This window comes from Panthera tigris, chromosome C1, assembly GCF_018350195.1.
Source record: "Panthera tigris isolate Pti1 chromosome C1, P.tigris_Pti1_mat1.1, whole genome shotgun sequence".
NCBI lineage: Eukaryota > Metazoa > Chordata > Mammalia > Carnivora > Felidae > Panthera > Panthera tigris.
Genome location: NC_056667.1, coordinates 208466881 through 208488062, shown reverse-complemented (window position 1 = coordinate 208488062; position 21182 = coordinate 208466881). Strand labels below are relative to the sequence as shown.

The window sequence follows — 21182 nt, the reverse complement described above, 5'->3', positions numbered from 1 at the left end:
GCTACACACTAATGTGTTAAAATCTCTAACAATCACCATTTAGAATTATAATCCTAGAGCAATAATGGCAATAAACTAAATCCAAATCCAGGACAGAAGTATGATGGATTTTTTTGTCCACTAAAAATGAAAGAAGCGTTACTTCCTTTGAGAGAAAAGATTTTGTCAAGAACAGGAGGTACTGTTTGTTTAAAGTTCTCAAAGTGCAAGTACTTCCTGTCCATATACAGGAGATCAGTTGGTAATTTATAAAGTAGTCAAGCATAAACTAATTTCAGAATAACTGCAAAGAAGTTGGGGAGTTATTAACTCCCCAAGAGGGAGGGAATGCACAGAAGGTTGAGTTTTAAAACCGTCTAGGGGCACCTGGGTGGCTCAGGCAGTTAAGCATCTACTCGATTGTGGCTCTGGTCATGATCTCATGATTCCTGGGATCAAGCCCGGCATTGGGCTTTGTGCAGACACTGCAGAGCCTGCTTGGGATTCTCTCTCTGCCCCCATCCCCATTTGCACGCACAGGTGCACATGCTCTCTCTCAAAATAAATAAATAATGACAATATTTTAAAAATTTAATGAAAAAGTCTATAAGATCTCTAATTCTAAGATTCTATGCATGATCATGTGAAAATTGGAATATGATAAAAAATGAAAAAAAACTTACATGATCCTTAATTGTACCTTAAGAAAAAATATTTTATGTAGAAAAAGATGAAATTAAGTCTTTATCAATACTAGTAAAGATATTTATTTTTCAAAGACCAACATCAAAAGCATATTTGGACTTTTGGCGGTTTCTCAAAAGTTTTAAAGATTAGTAAGAAATTTAACTTTTCAGTATTTATATGGTAATCCTTCGCATAAACACCAAAAACAGAACAGAAACTATTTTTAAAACTGTTGAACACTTTGGGCAGTATATGTATAGATGCAATGCCCTTGACTGTTAACTTTTATTTCCATCTATAGTTGCACCAAACGATTAAATCACAAATGACCAAAGTTACCCTAATTAGAAGCAATGGATACTTCAGCCATTTTTCTTTTTTAAAGATTCAAGCAGCCTTGCAAAGCAAGCCTTCAAAGCAGGCTTTGGTTTTGGTTTACAAACAGACAAATTTAAGAACAGAAAAGAGTAAGCCCACTTTAGCAATCGGCCTGATGCTGGCTAGAATGTCCACCACTGGCATCAGCTGTGGAGGGAAACGGTGCTTTTAGGATTTTCATCTCTGTCCACTCATCCACCCAAACAAGGTGTAGTGACTTTTTGTTTTGACAAGTGAACTACTGTGAAAAGCAAAAAAGTCAACATACTGCCAAGGCACTGGGATTATTTAAGCAAATGTTATCTGATTAGTAATTTAATAAAATTGCACTTTGATAATAAATTGATTCCTACTAATGTTATAAAACAGCAAAGCCTCAACTTCTTCTTTTGTAAAAAATTAGGAAATTCTGAAGACAGCTCTGATGTTTACCATATAATTTCACCAGGAATAGCTCTACCTGATGCCTATATGAAATCCTACTGCATGAATGGGAAGTAAACAACACTAGCCAATGTCAGAACCAAAATTTAAATGAAAATTTACTTGTCATTATTAAGAGGTAAGTCCAAAGTCAAGTACCTCTTTCCCATGGATTTTCACAGGAATAATGTTTCTCAAACTGTGAGGGTAACGTCTTTGGTGAGGCTCCAACCTCTTCCAGAAAACAGTAAAAGGTAAAATTGTGAAAAGAGTGAGAAAAAAATGTTCATGGAAACGCAAATTTTGTACCTTTCTCTTGAAATTTTTTTAAATAGAAAACCTTAACTTGTTGCCACTGTCTAAGGCAATTTACTGGTTCCAAGAAGCACAGTAAAAGAACCAGAAGAAGAAAAACATCACTGGTTGCCAGAGTGATTTCTGTTGCTTAAGAACCGCATCAGCTGCTGAGTTCCTGTACCACGCACTAAAATATCCCCACAACAGGCCAGTCACTCCTGCACCTTCTTTTGGCAGAAAGAGTAGGTTTAAATGATCTCAAAACATTCTTCCAAGCATAATTTTAATCTATGGAATTAAGAAAAACAAAAACAAAAACAAACCCTAAATGACAAACCACTCTTAGACTCCTCCTTCTGGATCAAAATAAGAAAGCAAGAAAAGATGGGTGCTAAAACTGAAAAAAGGTTGGGATCACTGAAGCTGGTTGACTCTGTACAGAACTAATATGCAGAACAAAAAGCAAGGCAAATAAAATAAAAAATGATGCTTGGTCCTTATGTGCAAATTATTCCATTTTATTTTCACTATTACACTCCAAATCATACCTAACTTCCTTAATTGGTCTAGTTTTTTTTTTTTTTTCCCCTTAACAAAATGTGTAAGGACAGTTTGAGAAATCCCAACACCAAGGAACTGAGAAGCCCAAACAGTAAGAGCATTAGGGTATTATATGATAATTACGTGGCGAAATATTAGTACAACATAAGCCTGCAAAATTAAAACAACTCTTAGCTGTGAAAAGCAGAGCAGAGAAATTCTTACGTGTACTCCGGTGCAGAAATCGGTGCCTGGAACCTTGACATTTTATTTCTTGGGGCAGAATATGATCTGTGCCACCTTAAATAATAATTATGCTTCTTTTACATATTCGGCTTTCATAACACAAAGAAAAAGCGAGATACAAGTCTACTGGTCAGAATTCAGTTTTGTGTCAATAGCTGGCAATAATCGATTCTACTGTCTCTGGAAAGCGATTAAGAAAACGAAGGCCAGTGTTTCTGCTCCCATGTCTACATGCACTTTTATCTTAAAGCCAAGGAATAAACTAAAGTGGAGGCAGGCAAAGGTTCACGGACCATGACACATAATTAATCGTACATTACAAAGAAGAGACCAAAACAGGTGAAGACAGCAAGAATTTAATAATTACTTTAGTGCAAGTAAAATATTGCTGTTTTATAATAAATTAACAACTTCGTCCTTACTGCGTCACTAACACCAAATATATGATAGTGCTCATTGTATAAAATTCCTAATGTTAATTAAATGTAGATTCTTAAAGATGAAATCAACTACAAACTTTTGAAGTTAATAATGGAAGGGGAAGAAAAAGCCAGGTTACATTATTAACAAAAAGATGCTTAAGTAGGGGTGCCTGGGTGGCTCAGTTGGTGAAGCATCTGACTCCTGACTGAAGTTCAGGTCATGATCTAATGGTTCACGAGATCGAGCCTTGCATGGGGCTCTGTGCTGACAGCACGGAGCATGCTTGGGGTTCTCTCTCTCTCTCTGCCCCCCTCTCTTGCTCTATCTCAAAATAAATAAATATATTTTTTTAAAAAAGATTCTCTTTAAGAGAAATGCTTAAGTATCTTACCATAATATGGTAATATACATAATTACCATACAAAAAAGTATGGTTATGTAATCTAAGAATTTCACTATGAAAATGCAGAGTTAAATATTCATGTTATCTTTACTACCAAACATTAAAACATTTTTTGTTTTATTAAACATCTAGAAAGCGCCATTAAGGCGACTTAAATACAAAAGGAAAGCAAGGATTAGTCGATTCTGCTAATCTTCTCTGTTATGAGGAACTTAGGTAACTGAAAAAATTCCTATGAACGAATTATCTACTCTAAATTATACCTCTTTAGGCTGGTTTTCATACATAATACAACTGTTTCCTTTCTCTTCAATCAAACGCAGCTACCAACAATTACACATTTTGTGGAAAAAAAGAAAAAAATGCTATACTAAAATAGACCTGTTTTTATCTAATATGAAATTTCAAAGTAATTAAAGACCTGAGAGCCTGGGTGGCTCAGTCGGTTAAGTGTCCTACTTCGGGTCAGGTCATGACCTTGCGGTTCACGAGTTCGAACCCCGCGTCAGTCTCTGTGCTGACAGCTCAGAGCCTGGAGCCGGCTTCAGATTCTGTGTGTGTGTGTGTCTCTCTCTCTGTCCCTCCCCCGTTTGTGCTCTCTCTTTCTCAAAAATAAATAAATATTAAAAAAAATTCTTAAAAAAAAAAGACCTAAATAATCAGCCACGTCTTATATGAAGATATGTGGCTTATATGAAGAACAGAAAAGTTTATGAGAAACCTTTGCTGCCTTGAAAAAGATTACAAGTAGAAAATAACAAAAGCCCTCGATCATTCTGACAGGTGCTAAATCTCAAGAAGCCATCTTAGACATAAACTATGTTGTCTTTTTTACCATTTGGGTAATATACTGGGAAACGTACTAGGAAAATGGATTTCACGGACCGGCTGACATCACTGCCAGCCAGGCATCTCCAGAAAAACATGTAATTACCATAAAAATTTTTATATTAATGGTTGAACTTGTCAGGTAAGTATTTTCGGAGGGAGATATATATTCATTTTAACCTACTGTCTACTTACATAACCCTCCAGAGTAACGATAGCTACTTAAGGACACATTTCAAGATTCCCCACGAAACGAAAGCACGTCTAGTCCTCCTCCACGCCTAACGCTAAAGAAGAAAGTTCCTACCCTATCAAAGCCCCTTCGGCATCTCTGTATTCTTCAGTCAGCGCCAAACTAGCACTTGATGTGGTCTGACACCAATGGATATTGTACTGTGCTCCAGTACACAGTACTGAGTACTCCAGTACGGTACTGAACTCTAGTGCTCTTAAATATACGTTTAAGTGTTTGGCTTTTGTCCAGATTGGCAAACTGCGAGAGAGACGCCCCATCTCCTGATCCTGTTGCAGTTCCCGGAGAGGCTAACATGATGCCTGGCATCAGATGTGGTTCCTGAGCAATAAGTTCATGAAAACTGACTGCAAATGTAAAGAAGAAGATACCTTAATTTACACAAGCAACCTAAATCATCTATTTAAAAATGCCACAATCACCAATGGATGTGAGACTTAAAATTCTGACCAGATTTTAAGGGGATATTGTATGTGTAAAAACCCACTAATTTTAATGAAACAACAACAAAAAACCATGTGCCTGATCTAAAACATCTTATAGTGGGGTAGCTTTGATCAGAAGACAGTAACATAACCAAATGAGAAAGACTAGTTTACGTGGCCTTTTAAACAACAGACTCATATTTTTGGAAAATGAAATGGATCTAACAATTCGATGACTCAGTAGGCAGAGAGCTAAACAATAATCCTGGGAAGTAAAGCAATTCGTTTGCCTGTGCTTACACTGGTTACCACGGCTCAGTAGAAGCAGAATGGGGCGCCTGGGGGGCTCAGTCGGTTGGGCGTCTGACTTGGGCTCGGGTCATGATCTCACGGCTGGTGAGTTCGAGCCCCGCGTCAGGCTCTGTGCTGACCGCTCAGAGCCTGGAGCCTGCTTCGGATTCTGTCTCCCTCTCTCCCTGCCCCTCCCCCACTCATTCTCTGTCTCTCTCAAAAATAAACAAACATTAAAAAAATTTTTTTCAGTAGCCGAGCTGGAAGGGCTAGTTCACAATCTTATGATCAACTGAGTAACTTGAAAACAAAGACATTTGCTTCAAGTGTTTCCTTTTGTTTTTTTTTTTTGTTCCAATCTACACCCTAGGTAAACATTCCTGAAGGCTGCACAGAACTGAGCACTAACATTTATCAACTTTTCCTAAGTATACTTGATAGGCAATTCCCAAATAAGTAAATCAGACTTTTAGAATGCTGTCATATGTGTAGAAGAGGGGAATGCTACTGGAAAACTCCCATGACGTTATTTTAAGGCTCTAAAAATAACTGCAAAAAATGGAAAACTGATGTAAATGTCAAACAGATTTCAAACACGTAAAAGCAAATTATTTACTTTTTTCTCAGGTTCTTAGGCACAAAATGCACACTTCTTCCTCTTTAAAAAACTATTTGAGAGTTAAGAAAAAAAAGAAGTAACTTATGGAGAAAATGACAGGACACTGGATGTTGAAAACTTATGCAGGAGACATACTTCCCCGTGTTGTACTCACATTGAGTCAGCTCTGAGCAGCTGTCCGTTTGGGCGAACGGCATTCTCACTCATGGAGCGCTCTCTTTTTAGCCTGCCAACTGCACGGATCTGTTCAGTTCGGCACAAAGATGGGGAAAGGAACAGAAAAGACTGTCAGGAGCCTAGTAGAGCTACTTACCATCCAAAGAACCTCAGTCCAAGGCTATTCACAAAACTTACAATTCACAAAGAACACAGAAGCAAGAATTGTTGCCAAACAGGAGTATTGAAAACAGGTTAAAAAAAAAAACAACCCTACTTATTATCATGCGGATAAACTTAGGAATGCTTATTTACCTCATGAAAAGGTACTTCTGGTTTCTATTTAAGTGTCCACATTACTTGGTAAGATTATATGTGCATTTATTATAATTTAAATAATACACTTCCATTAATTAAGAACACTTTACAACAGTTTTTAAAGGCACGTATTTTATAGGAACTGGGAGGTACTTGTGTTACGAACAAATGTTCCAGGCTTCTGGGGCTAAAACAAATTCAGATTTGGTTGGGTATGTAAAAACTAGACTAAAAAAAAGCTAATACTAGCTTAAAGGTTCTGGCATTCCAGAGACCTCCACAGTCTCCCACCCCACATACTCTTCTGACAAAACGTATCACTGACCTTTTCCATTAAGGGGTAGGATTTATGTCCCCTTCCTTTAAATTGGGTGGGCTGGTGACTGCTACAGAGATGATGCAATGTGGCTTCTGAGACTAGGTCATAAACAATAAGGCTTCTGACTTTCTGCCCTAGGCTGTTCAAGTTTGGAACCATGGCACCATGATGTGAAGGTGTCCAGGAGTCCCACAGAGAGGCCGTGGGTAGGTGCACCAGTCAGTGACCTTGGCTGGGCTCAGTCCCAGACAACAGCCTGTATGGACAGACGTGTGGGTAAGCCGGCAGAGGGCTGTAGACTCCAGCTGTGGAGTCGTCCCTAGCTTTGAGACTTCCTCGCTTAGACCCAGATATGGTAAAACAGAAACAAGCTCTCCCCACGATGCCTGCTGCACCTTCTTAACGCACAGAACCTGTGAGCAAAATGAAATTTTTGTTTTAAGTCAGGGTGGTTTATTACACAGCAATAGAACAATGGTAATCACTAACTTTCCTGTTTGTTTAGGATCTTTTTTTTTTTTTTTTTTAACTAGAAACAGCTATGGCAACTTCATGGTTTAAAAAAAAAGAGTAACCTTTACTATAAAGGACAATTGGTATGTGAAACAATGGACTTGAAAGTTAAGATTTTAAAAAATACAAATCAGTATCTAGTGATGCTTGTAAAAAAATCTTGGGAGTAGATAATCAGGTTACAAGCACCTTCAATGGAGAATAAATCCTGACTTCATGCCAACAAAACTGAAAACCACAATATGCACTGTATAATTTCAGAGAATGGTTTAGATTTGGTTATTGTTATGAACCATCGACCCACTCAAAGGAAAAAAAAAAAACACTTCTAACAACAGAAAAGGGGTCAGGGTGGAGCCTACTGGAAGAAAATTGAACCAAAAATAAGAAAGTTGAACCAAAAGTAAGTATTATGTTATTTTTAAAATATATTTTAAAGATGTTTATTCATTTTTGACAGAGAGAGAGGGAGAGAAAGGGAGAGAGAGGGAGAGGGAGGGAGAGGGAGGGAGAGGGAGAGAGAGGGAGAGAGAGAGGGAGAGAGAGGGAGAGAGAGGGAGAGAGAGAGGGAGAGAGAGGGAGAGAGAGGGAGAGAGAGGGAGAGAGAGGGAGAGAGAGGGAGAGAGAGGGAGAGAGAGGGAGAGAGAGGGAGAGAGAGGGAGAGAGAGAGGAAATGCAAGCAGGGGGAGAAGCAGAGAGAGAGGGGGACAGAGGATCCAAAGCAGGCTTCAAGCTGTCAGCATAGAGCCTGACGGGGGGCTCAAACTCCTGAACAGCAAGATCATGACCTGAGTGGAAGTCGGATCCTCAACAACTGAGCCACCCAGGGGCCCTGAAAAATGAGAGTTGCTTTAGAGCTACATATCATATACACACATGGTACACCTCTATCTCCCTCCCACACACACCTCCACAACCAAGGACACTAAGCACACTTCATTCGCAGAGAGCAGTACTGGGTTGATTGTCGAGGATCCCACTGAAACCTGCCTTCCTGCCCACGGCACGGTTGCACCTGCCTTCCCTAGAGAACAGCCCCTCCAGGTTACAGTGATCAAGGTGAATTTCCTACTAAATCAGAACCATTCCCGCTGCTGTGCTGTAAGAACTAAGATTAAGCAGGACAGGAAACGACAGAAGACAAACATTATGTCTCTAATTTCAACACAGCCTGGAAATGAGAAGATCCTAAGTCTGTTATTTTCACCATTTGAAATATGATTTAAATAGAACTTCACAGGAACCCTAAGCTTGATATTACTGCCTTATCGGGAAGAAAAGCAACTTCTCACAAAAGCATGTATCTGTTATGCCTTCGGATGTGACCAAATTGTATGCTGTAATTTTAACCAAAGTGCGTAGACACTGCCTGAGGTGATAAGGAACACTATCTTTGAACAATTTCCACATTTAGTTCAGTCATGGTGGTTGTTTCTTCAATCTAAGGCTTTTATTTTTAAAACTTAGGGTTTTTTTCCCCAGCTTTATTGAGATCTAGTTGACAACTCAGGGCTCTTAAACCTCATTCAGAACCAACCAGCACGGATTACCCATTTAAAAACTTGTATTCACTCCTGGAGCTGAAAAGTAGTTTCCTAGCTTCAGGTAACTTCCTGGAGAGGTTAGGTCATAGGATCTTCTGTGCCTGGTAGTAAGGCTTCAAATTCCCCTCTAATGTGCTTATAAATTCTGAACAAATGAATAAATGAATGTCCTCTAGGCCTTTGTTTGCTGGTTCTTTTAGTCCATTTAGAGCTGACTGCCCTTTTAAGAACCTGCTCAGAGGCCTTAGTATTTTCCCTTGTACTGATCTCTGTTTTTAAAATAACAGCTCAGAGACATGAATCTGTGAATTGTCATGGGATTTTTACTGGAAGAGGTGAAAATACTTCGTAAGATGGGCTGAACATCCCTCCCTCCCAAACATGATCACTGTGCAAAATGTAAAATAACGAGGTTTGGAAAGAAGAGCTGAGATGGCGACTGAAGGTCACGGGAGGGAACATGTGTCCACAGTGAACAGCTCAGGCCTGGGCTAAGAGGGCCAAGAACAGTGGCCACACAAAGGATCTGAGTGCACATCTCTGAACTGTCCACGGATGAATGTGTATACGCATATACAATTAGGTTATTCTCACTTTTCCCCTCTTCTCTCCCTTTTGCTCCATTCTGCTCAGACCCAGGCCTCTTTCCACAGGAGGGAAAAGAAAAGGAAGCTAAGCAAACCGTCACTGAATGGTGATCAGTCCCACATTCAACAGCTTCTGAGCTAATACAGGACCCTTTTAAGTATTCACTGAGCGCCTAGGAGTCCTTCTCCATTTGTTTTAGGATGCGCCATTTGACTGGGTTACTCATTACACTTCAGGTCAACTATGTTCTTTCACTTCCCAGCCTCAAGGTTGTCCTATCAGTTGAACTGGACCATCATATAGCACTGAGAGCCACCTGCGATTTTAACAGACATAGGGCTTTTGTGTTAACCCTCGTGAAAGCTTCTTGGGCGGATGCTTTCCAAGTGTACTCCTGGATGAGGTTTGTTCTAGCTGGATGTGCCTTTCCTAGTCCCTGAGCTCCAGCTGTACACGTTGTACGTGGCTGCTATCAAATGTGTCATTCTGCGGATGCCATCTGATGATGGCTTGGACGTAGTTCCTTTTCTGAAAACATTCATTGTCTTCGTTCTTCTCTTCGAAGACCAGGTCAGAGTTTATATAGGCCAACTGATTTTCCCCTCGTAGGGCTTCTCTGACTCTCGACATTTCTTGGGTATGTTGGGGTTTAGTGCTTTTGCAAAGATTTACTGCAAAAATGGATGGCATTCTTCTACTTGTCTTTCTGGAAGTAGGAGTTGCCAATTGAGGCAAAAACTCTTACTACCTGTCATTAGTCCAATCTGTTTTCTCTTTCTACTTCAATGGCCTTCTCACAAAGCTCTTGCAATTATTACATTTGACCTTTTCTTTTTTTAAAAAAAATGTTTATTTTTGAGAGAGAGAGAGAGAGAGAGCACACGCATGCACATGTGCAAACAGGGGAGGGGCAGAGACAGAGGGAGACCCAGGATCCCAAGTGGGCTTTGCGCTGACAGCACAGAGCCCGATGGGCTCCAACTCACAAACCGTGAGATCATGACCTGAGCTGATGTCAGATTCTTAACCGACTGAGCCACCCACGTGCCCCCACAGTTGATCTTTTCAAAGAATGTTGTTGTGACTGACAGGATATGTTGACGGAATCCCTATCTGTGACGGGGTTACGCCTCTTCGAGGCAGCGTCAAGCCTTCTTATTTTCCAACGCTTTTTCTTCATACGTCTTTCTTTTTGTTCTCTGGAAGATCTCCTCTCGCTGTCTCCCATTTGGACCCCGTTTTGAGGAGGGGTGCTGTTGGTGTCAAAGCCCCCTCCCTCCTCACTCACACTGCCTGGTCAATGCTAAGAACACAGAGGACTGCCAAGACTTGGGTATTCTGCAGTTTGCTACCCAGATCAGTTTACTGCTCAGTTCCTTTATTAGTTTCTTACAGGAAGAATCATCAAAGCAGTGGTCTGTCCTACAGTTGCTTCCTAAGTACTGGGACAGATCCGGCATATTGGAAGGGTTCATCAATTTCCTCTCTATCAGCTAAGCCCCCAGGTTTTATAAACCCTGTCTGTGCTGGGGGATTATCCGCTTCACGCTTGAAGTCCTCTTGCATGGGTTCCCTTGGATTCTTCAAGCCAGTTTAAGAATTCAAGTGCTTACTTTCTGCAAACTTATCCCTCGTGTCAGATACATTTTAGACAATTTCTATAGCCTTCTATATAAGCCACCTTCTCATAGTCTCCTTTCTTGCCATAGGCCAGTGGTTCTCAACTGGGGGTGATTCTGCCCCCAAGGGGACATTTGGCAATGACTAGAATTTTTCCCTTCTTTTTATTGTGATAAAGCACACATAACATACAATTCGCCATCTGAAACTACAAGACTGTATACTTAATGGGCTCACAATGTGCAACCATCACCTCTACCCAGTCACAGGACATTTTTATCGTTTATTGTCATAATAAAACTCATCTATGATTTTTATCATATTCCCAGAAGGAAACCCGACAGTGATTAAGCAGTCATTCCCAATTCCTCTCCACACCCCCCCCCCCCCCCGCCCCAATCCCCTGGCAACCACTGATCTGCTCTCTCTGTGGATTTGCCTCTCCTGGATACTTCATATAAGGGGACTCATAAAATTCCATGAAAGTGGAATTCATAAAATATGTGGCCTTTGCTGTCTGGCTTCTTTGATGAAGCATGATGTTTTCACGGTTCAACCATGTTACACAACGTGTAAGTATTTCATTCCTTATTACAGCTGAATAATATTCTACTATACGGATATATACTTGGTGTACGTATTCATCATTTGATGGACATTTGGGTTGTTTCCACCTTTTTGGCTATCAGATACACTGGTCTCTAATGGAGGATTCCACTGGTATCTAGCAGATAAAGATCAAGAATGCTGGTAACATTCTATAGTGCAAGAGGATAGCCTTCATCACAACAAAGAATTATCCAGTGCAAACGTCAACAGTGCCGAGGTTGAGAAACCTTGGCACGTGCTATAAAATGACTACTACAGAGTAAATGATTCAGGGGATCTCACTTGATAGATTCTGACTAGGATCCGAAGGAATCATCAACGTTATGAGCACTCAGGGCTTTAAAGCCCTCCTCTTTCAATCCATCTTCTAGAAGTAACTAGAACTCTGGTCCTTTCTCCTTTGCCTCTGGTCAAGAGGTTGACTGTCACGAGAGCTGCCTGACCCTTCTATGGACTCAAAGTACACATCATTACCTTTGCTTTCCTTTCAACAGGCAGCTGATACTGTCTCAGAAACTCCTCTCTCACACCTCAGGATTTGGCTCCTGCCACACGATTTTAATTTTACAGCAATAATATTTAAACGTTATTAGAACATGTGCTAAACACACTACATGCATTATTATACTCAATTCTCATAATAATCTTAAGCACTTGGCATTATTCTGATCTTTCTTTTAGAGATGAGCCTTGGAGTTGTTTAATAATTTATCCAAGGTTATGTCATTAATAAGTAGCAAAGTCAGCCTTCAAAATCAGGTCTAATTCTCAGCTGAAGTTTTTCACTCCAATGCTATACACTTTGGACACTTATCACATGTGACTTAATATCACAATTATTGCAGGAGTAAACATCACCTACGCTTAAAACCTAGGTCTACTGAGAGCAATTCTGGTAAACTTTGTTTCCTCACTCAATATAAAAGCAATCACTCAGGGGTGCCTGGGTGACCCAGTCAGTTAAGCATCTGACTCTTGGTTTCAGTTCAGGTCATGGTCTCACGGTTTGTGGGTTTGAGCCCCACGCTGGGCCCTGCAATGACAGCATGGAGCCTGCATGGGATTCTTCTCTCTTTCCCCATCTCTGCCTCTCCCTCTCTCTCTGCCATTCCTCTGCCTGTGTGTGCTCTTTTCCTCTCTCTCAAAGTATATAAATAAGCTTAAAAAAAAGAGTAATCACTCAGGAAAAGTGCCTGACTTGTTTTCAATCAGTTATTCTCACCAAGTGCGCAGTAAGTATCTAAAATAGTGAGAACAGAAAGGTCAAAAGGAAAACAAAACTCGAGAGTAGTAAAGGGAACGTTTCCCCCTGGTAGAATCCTCACTCCATGACACTATTATCCAGGCAGTAATTTCCACTGGGCACTTTTGGGGGGCCAGGAAGCAGGGCCTCTCTCTAACTGATATCTTTTGTCTCACTTGATATTCATACCTTTCATTATTCTTTGCTATTAAGAACTTTGTATCGGGGAGCCTGGGTGGCTCAGTTGGTTAAACCTGACTTCAGCTCAGGTCATGATCTCATGGTCTGTGAATTCAACCCCCGCATCGGGCTCTGTGCTGAGAGCTCAGAGCCTGGAGCCTGCTTTGGATTCTGTGTCTCCTTCTTCTCTCTACCCCTCCCCCACTCACACTCTGTCTCTGTCTCTTAATAACGAATAAATTAAAAAAAAAAAAAAAAAAAAGAACCTTGTATCTTCTGAGAATGTTGGGGTCTTTCCCTGCACTCATGCCACTATGCAGGAACTGTATCTCTTTGAAAAGGGTCTTACACAAAAGCTCAAAGAAGGTTTGTTACATATAATTCTACAAGTGTCTTAATGTCCTTCCACTGTGGGAACACTCAAATGTAGTGCTTTGCACCAAGCACAAATCTAGAATGTCCAAACTGGCACCTACGAGTATAATAATCTCAGTTACCTCAGGAGAAATTTCCAACCTAAGAAAAGGCCACACTTAGTACTAGGAAACTGTACTCCCTCCCCTGGGTCACATGGATACTTCACCCTCACTGGAAAGGACTAATATGAAAAATGACCACAGGCAATGCACAATACGAAAGTTCAGAAGCTACAATATAAAAGCTACAACTATAAATATCATCACAGAGAAGAAATTTTACAAGATTGGCCCTGAATCAATGGGAGAGGCAAGATCTGAACTTTGCTCCTAACAGCTTATTAAGAACAGCCATATTCAGGTCAGCAGGGCTATTACTGTCACAGGTACACCAGCTGAGTGGAGACGTCTTAGCAAGCTGGGAGAACAGGTAATGCCAGGGAAAAAAAGAGCTTTCTTTCCCTATTTGCCAGACTTCTTTTGTAACAAAGCGATACGTTCATTTCCTATGCTAATCTTCTCATCTTTTTCTATATTGCTAAAGGTGCAGCACCTAGCCATAAAACCTCTTCCTTCCAGAGGCGCCTGGATGGCTCAGTGGGTCGAGCATCTGACTCTTGAATTCAGTTCAGGTCATGATCTCATGGTTTGTGAGCTCGAGCCCTGGGTGGGGCTCTGAGCTGACCACACGGAACATGCTTGGGATTCTCTCTCTGCCCCTCCCTTGCTTGTGCAGTCTCTCTCTTTCTCTCTCTCAAAATAAATAAATAAACTAAAAAAAAAAAACAAAAAAAACCTCCTCCTTTAGACCATATGAACATTAATGATTTCTAAAAAATTTCCATTCTCCTGAAACATAACATCTAAATCTAAAAAAATAGCATAATGTCTTACTTGGGTTGTCTATAAACCACAATCTATACTACTTAATGGTCCATGTGGAAGGCTTTCATTACATATTGCTAATGATAGGATTTATAGCCTTTAATCCTCTTTACCATTTGCTTTTGTCTAGATTATTTCAAATTCAGTTCACATTAAAACTCTAACTTACTTCTTCATTTTGCGGGGTTGCAGGAGGCCTTTCTAAATCCAGAAAGTCTAGCGGTCTTTCACTTAGTGTTAGTACACGAGGCGGGGTTTTCAGTGCCAGAGGTTTAAAGGGAGTTGACTGTATAAGGTCAAGATCCGCTGGTCTTGAAAATGGAATGTCTTCATTATTTCCTAGGAGTAACGAAATAGAAGGGAAGGAGGTTTTAAAAAGCGAGTGGTTTTATTAAAGACTATCTGCCATTACACACCCCCTAGAATGTCTAAAATGAAAAGACTGATGGTACAAAGTGTTGGCAAGGGTGTGGAGCAGTGAAAACTTTCATGCATCACTGATGGGAATATCACAGGGTACAATCAGTTTCACAAACAGCATGACAGTTTTCCATAAAGTTAAACACAATTTACAATATGACCTAACAATTCCACTCCTAGGAATACGAAAACCTACGTCCTCACAAGGACTTGTATGTCAACACTCACAGCAGCTTTAATCCTAACAGTCCCAAACAGGAAACAACCCAAATCTCCATCAGTAGGTGACCGGATGAACAAACTGGGGTGTATTCACATAGTGGAATGCTACCCAGGAGTAAAACGGAATGAACAACTGATGCATACAAGAACTTGAAAGAATTTCAAAAAGCCTGGAACTGAGGGGGAGGAACTAAATGAGATGGGGCACAAGGGTACCTTTCAGGGTAATGAACATGTGCCATAGCTAGACTGTGGTGGGCAGTTACAGGAGCATATACGTTGGCCAAAACTCATCGAGCCGTATGCTTAAAAGTCACACATATTTTATGTTTGTAAATTATATGTCAACTGGTTGCATTATTAAAAAATGTTGTTTGAAATTTCAGCCTATTAGGACAGAGAGTTTGCAAATACTGCCAAGTTGTATTTCCCAGCCCCTTTCCTAAACAATAGTTTGAAAGACCCAGAAGTTTTCATAAAAACCCAAAAAACAAAGCTTTATCCGGCAACTTTACAAACAAAACGTCAGGTACCTGCCACAACGATCCTCTCTGGAACCTGCATAACGACGCTAGCATTCGGAGCTCCTTCTTGGAATCCTTGCTCCAGATCAGCATTTGGTGGCGCTACCTTTAATCTTTCCGGGACCCTCATCTGCTGACTAATACCTTCGGTGTATTCCATTTCATACTGAATTCGACTAATTTCCGCCATCTCAGCAGCGCGGGGAGAAGGAAATGCTGCCCCACTCACTCTGTGGGCAAGAATTTAAAGATGGGGGGGGGGTGTGACCACATGTTACGATGCCAGTCTTCGTAACACGGCCAAGTTAGAAGACAGTACCTTGTGGGAAGAGCAGAAGGGGCCTTCTCTTTTGCGAGTACCAAACACATAAAAGCAAAAACAAAAGACCGAAGAAAACGGTTTCCTCAACAGAATGCCTTCTCACTTTATCAGCTGAATTTGCACCTTGAAGACATTGCTTAGGAGCAAGTTTTTAAATCACTGTATAACCACAAAACAAATGCGCGTGCACACACACGCACACACGCACACACGCACACATGCACACACACATACTTCCTCTCTTTCTCTCTGCACAGATATGCATGCTGCTTATAATGCAAAAGTGTCTGAAAGAAAACTTAAATTAAAATCTCCTAATCAATCATTTGAGGGAAAGCTGCTAGGATTTTCCAAAAATGAAATGAGAAATTGCTGCCATGCGTGAAAAAAATAAAACCTTTTAATGATGAAAATCAGATTCATAAAGTAAATAAGGCTAATTCTCAATTTATTTTAAAAAAACGTAGTCCCCTGAAAAAGCACAAAATACAAACTAAAACTTCTCTTACTAAATGTATAGTGATATACATCACTGTACAGTGATGTATAGTGACCGAGATGCAATGAACGTCAAATATCGACTCTGTAGTAATAAATCCTTAACGGACGCGTTCATTTTGGGGGATCAGAAGCTTCACATTCATGTGCAGTTAATACTGTATTTACATGTATATTTTTAAAAAGCATAACATGCCTTTAAGGGGAGAGACAGTACCGATGCACGGAATAACCTTCTAAATTAGAGAAGGACCCATGCTTCAGGGAAATGCTGAAGAAAGTTCCCCCCATACACAAAGTGCGGGTGAAAGTATAAAAGATCAGCCTATGGCGATCAGCTTTCAAGCCACAATCTCTCAAGCCTATAATAGCAGCTCAACTGAATAAAATGCCACTGACCTTCCTACTGGTGTATCACTGCTTGTTCTTTCACTCATTTGTAACACAGTACATACACATCTAGAATAGCTATTAAAATATTGCTACCCTGTGGTTCAGTTTACTTTATGCAACAACTCCCCTACAGATCTGAACTTTTTTGGAGGTGAACATAACAACACCAAGACTGCTTTTCCAGCTGTAAAAAAGAAAGAATAAAGATCAGTATTTCCACAATTCATTTTATTACAAAAACAAAACAAAAACAAAAACCATGAATAAAAGTAAATATCCACTTGAAATGATCTACTAAGACCTGATCCACAAAACCAGTTTTCACATTTCTACTAAACAGTTACTCTACGTCTGAAAAATCATGAAGATGGTTTTATGCACAGTCACTATTTTATGATTTTGCAAATGGGATAAAGCTAATCAAATACATAGAAGAATGTGAAGTCAGATTAAAAACAAACATTTTGCCATAAAACCCCTTTAATCGTTATATTCTGAAGGGGAATAAAAGTCCTTTTCTTTTTTAAGACAAGCACAACACAAATGAAGAAATCACGACGGGAATGTAAAGGTCAGAAGTAAATGTACTTGACGTGGCCTAAAAAACTGAAGTAGAAGTAATGGTTTCTTTAAAAGGAAATGACTTCAAAAGCCAAATTATACTGAATTTTCAGCAAAAAGTATTATATATAAATCAGGGGCAATAACAATTGAAGACCGTTATACCTGGGGTAATTAAAGGCCAGTCATACCTGGGGTATCTCCTAACCTGCATGTCAGAGATATGTTACTACCCTTGACCAACCTCACTCAATGAGATGCCGAAGACAGTTCTTGGAGGTTGCTTAGGGAGCAGCAACAAGTTACTTAGGGACAAGCGGTTAATTAGTAATTACGACTGCTAAACTGCTTCCTTTATTCTTTACCCAAAGGTGTGAACTTTGAGGATCTGGCATGCAGATGGCTTAAAGACTAAGAAAATAGAGGCAAAAGACAAAATTTTTACTCACAAATGTGTACCAGTGGCTGCTTGCTATTCGGCACTATCTGCTTCTGTGGTTCATATTAAATCCTTTAACTTCCTTCAAGGTGCCTATGCTGGATTTAGAGCCACTTTTGTCCCTAAGGGAGAAAAACAGGAGTTAATTGAGAAGCGACATGATACCAACGTTAGGGACGCATTGCTGGAAATCCTCTAAGTGATAAGTCACCAAAGATATACAACCTTACATTAAGAAGCCAATAACGAAAGAAAAAATTAACAAGCTCACCACCAAGTTTAGTCCCACAGCCAGGGCCCTACAACCATTCATCAGTTAGTGCAAGATAAAATAAAGAACTGTCATCATTTCTGATGTGAATTTAGAAAGATGTGGCAGATGAAAAGCATTTAAACATAAAAGAATCTTAACAATTATGTGTAAATGCATATACACATATAAAGGAGGAACAAATGTATTGGCGAAATCTTCGTTCGGCTATTTTCATTCAATACGTAATTTAATTTCATATTTATTTAATTTCATTCACAACTTTCATTCAGTGTTTGAATTTGAACCAGCAATACGTGCACGTGGTAGAGAACACACAAGAACACAGAGAAAATACAGTGTCCCACCAGATCCTATCCTATAACCACCCAGGTCCCCACGGGCAGCCTCTATTATCAATTTTTGTGCATCTTTCTAGAAGAGAATCTCTTGCAATTCTTGGGTGCATCTGAAACACAGTAAAAGCTTATCTTCAACTATGATACAGAAAAGACGGATCTCAAAAGGATTACAGTACTGTGACATTATAAATTGAAGTTTTATAATAATATGCAAGGGCCAAAGATAACCAGACAACATTATATCCCTGAAATGTGCTATTCCCCCCCACTCCGTTTACTGCATTTCAGTCTTCTTACTGGCTTTCCACTGGTACATCCCACTGAGCCTCAACATTTCATTCTATAGCAACATCTGGTCTTAGGAGAATCTCTCAGTTTGTAAAATATCACAGACTTAGATCATAAAGGTAGACACTGAAAAGACAACTTCTGGAAAAAGCCACATTCTCCTGCAGCCTATCTGAGCTACCTAAATTTAAAAAGTAAATGGTCTGGGGTGCCGGGGTGGCTCAGTCGATTAACACTCCGACTTCAGCTCAGGTCATGATCTCACAGTCCATGAGTTCAAGCCCCGCGATGGGCTCTGTGCTGACTGCTCGGAGCCTGGAGCCTGGAGCCTGCTTTGGCTCCCTCTGTGTCTTTGGCTCCCTTCTGTCTCTCTCTCTCTCTCTCAAAAATAAACATTAAAAAAAAAGTAAATGGAGCTTTTCTAAGATTTAACACTGCACTGTCCTAATTAGATAAGAATCTATTTTCCCCCCCTCATTCATTAGACTATAGCATATTTGGTATTATGTTTTGGCAATACATAAAATAAACTTCTCATTTGGAGCTAAGACACTAATTCCTGAGGTTCTGTAATTAGAATCTACTAGGCAACCGGTACACAATTCTCCACTGTATAACTAAGGAGACCAAATCGCTCTTAGAATCATAGATGATCTTAGACCTCTAATTTCTAAGCCTAGTACTTCCCAAACACAAGTAATTTACCGATTTCATAGTTGTTTTCCACATTCAAACTATACGTTTTCTCTTATCCACACTTCGTTCTTCCTTTATCTCAACTTTAAAAAATACTGAATAAATGTGTTTTGAAAGGAAATTTTACATAACTCCTTCAAACCACGGATCTGATGTATCTGTACATACATGTAACAAAAACATAACTATTTGAAACAATCTTTATCCATATACTATCTAGAATCAAGTCAGACCCCACTCACGGAAAGTGTCCCAGTTTTGGGACACAATGATTCAAGCTTGACTTTAATCTCTGTATCAGAACACTGGAACCCAGAGAAACAGCCCAGGAAGTCACAGAAACAGCTTGGGTCAAATTGATTGTGGTTGCAAAGCTTTATAAAATGCTCCAATTATTTAAAAAAAAAAAGTGCCTGGTTCTTTATCACTTATTGTGTGGACCTAGTTTAAGGTTTTTATATAGGTCACCCTGTTTCAGTTCTCTTTTCAAGCAACTAAACAAACGGGTGTATTAGCAAATCAGGATGTAGCGATCCAGGATTAACTGCAGTGTTTAAAGAAATGTCACTGAAAACTTAGAAAAACATAAATTATCAAATTTTAAAGTAAGGCTGTGCATCCACAGAAAACAAGTTTCAACACCAGAAGGGAGGAAAGCAAGAGCTAAACTGTGCAATCCTACAATGGGGCAGCCCTATCAGACAGGAAGGGACAGAACACACAATTTCCTTTTGGAAAGAACAGCAAAAAGCAATTCGCATGCGTTTGAAACCCAAAAGATAGCAGCTCCTACACAGAATTTAATTATATGGGGAAAGACTACTGAGTACAACCAAATCGTTCTAATTCTTTCCAAATCCATTTTCCTGAGGGTTTTTTTCCTTTGGGATCTCATTAGCCGACCAAATTGACACAAACAATTTTGTTTGTTTGTTTGTTTTTAATTTAATGTAAGGAGAGAAAAACATTTAGGGTCCTTCCGATCAAGTCTCTCAGTGGATGCGAGGCTTGAATACAACTGGTTCTACATTTGGGAACAAGGGCCCTGGGGCTTTTCTTATCTGCTGCAATCAAAAGATGCCACCACTTTGAAAGGTTCCTCGTCCCTTACACAGCGCCCCTCGCTCTAACGACGCAGGACGCGGCCCGGGGTGTTCCTGCACCATCCAAGGGGCCTCGCCCTGCAGACCAAGGTCAGAGGCTCCGAGGAACAGGCGCTCGAGTTTTCCTCCGGCTTCCCAGCTCCTGGAAGGGAATCCGAGAAGCAACTCCCACCATCCACACCTGGGAGAAGGCTGCTTACAAGACGGACCCGACCAAGGGGCCTCCCGCGGCCGACCAGCTTCCAACCAGGCCTTCCTTTGCGAACACGTCATTTTCCACAAAGTACAAACCAGAACCAAAAACTGTAAAGTCCGTAGGCGGCTGGTTCAAGGTCATACCGAAAGGTGCCTCGGGGGCCTCGGCCGGGAAGGATGAGGGAAGACCACCAGCAAAGCTCCGCGTTCAAGCTCTCGGGACGCCCCCAATGTTTCTCAACCCCCTCCCCCAAACTATTTTCTAGCCAGGAAAGTCCACATTTGTGGTCAAAATGAGACCCCGAGCTAGAAAGGCGGGGAGAGGTTAGCCCGAAAAAGCTCGCAGGAGCGTGTGCTGCTCTCCCTTGAGCTCCTCGGGGACCGAGGAGGCGGCAAGGCCCCGAGGAGGAGGAGGAAAGGCCAGAGCTCGGAGGTCGGGACTCGGGGCGACACCATGAACGGGCCGGGGTCACCGAGGGTCCCTTCGCCGGCCGGATGGTCACGGCCGCGGCGCCAGGCCGAGAAGCCGGCTCGGGCCGCGGGTCCCGGGTCGGGAAGGCATCAACACTCACCCCTGGGCCCGCTGGAGGGTCTCGGGCGAGGGCCGCCGCCCGCCGGCTCCCGGGGCGTTCGGGTGGGCGCTCCCAAAGGCCGTTGGCCGAGCGCACCGAGGCGCCGGGTCAAAGCACCGGCCGGAGCGGCCCACCGCGGGCCGGCAGAGACGCG

At 41.0% G+C, this 21182-nt stretch overlaps 1 protein-coding gene across 12 annotated transcripts in view; it reads right to left on the bottom strand.

Annotated features, from left to right (window-relative positions):
• MFF (mitochondrial fission factor) overlaps positions 1-21176 on the bottom strand; it is a 34543-nt gene extending 13367 nt beyond the window's left edge. For 2 of the 12 annotated variants that reach the window (XM_015537839.2, XM_015537841.2), the window contains exons 1-5: positions 16569-16658; positions 15359-15579; positions 14353-14522; positions 5947-6035; positions 2530-2604 (exon numbers count right to left, since the gene is read on the bottom strand). In XM_015537839.2, coding sequence (XP_015393325.1) covers positions 2530-2604; positions 5947-6035; positions 14353-14522; positions 15359-15579; positions 16569-16606 — 593 coding nt within the window. In that variant the 5' untranslated portion in view covers positions 16607-16658. Of the gene's footprint in view, positions 1-2529; positions 2605-5946; positions 6036-14352; positions 14523-15358; positions 15580-15668; positions 15808-16568; positions 16747-17572; positions 17685-21028 lie in introns of those variants that run through there. The other 10 variants (XM_015537838.2, XM_015537840.2, XM_042995506.1 and 7 more) reach the window with 9 other exon arrangements.
• Positions 21177-21182: the final 6 nt, after the last annotated feature.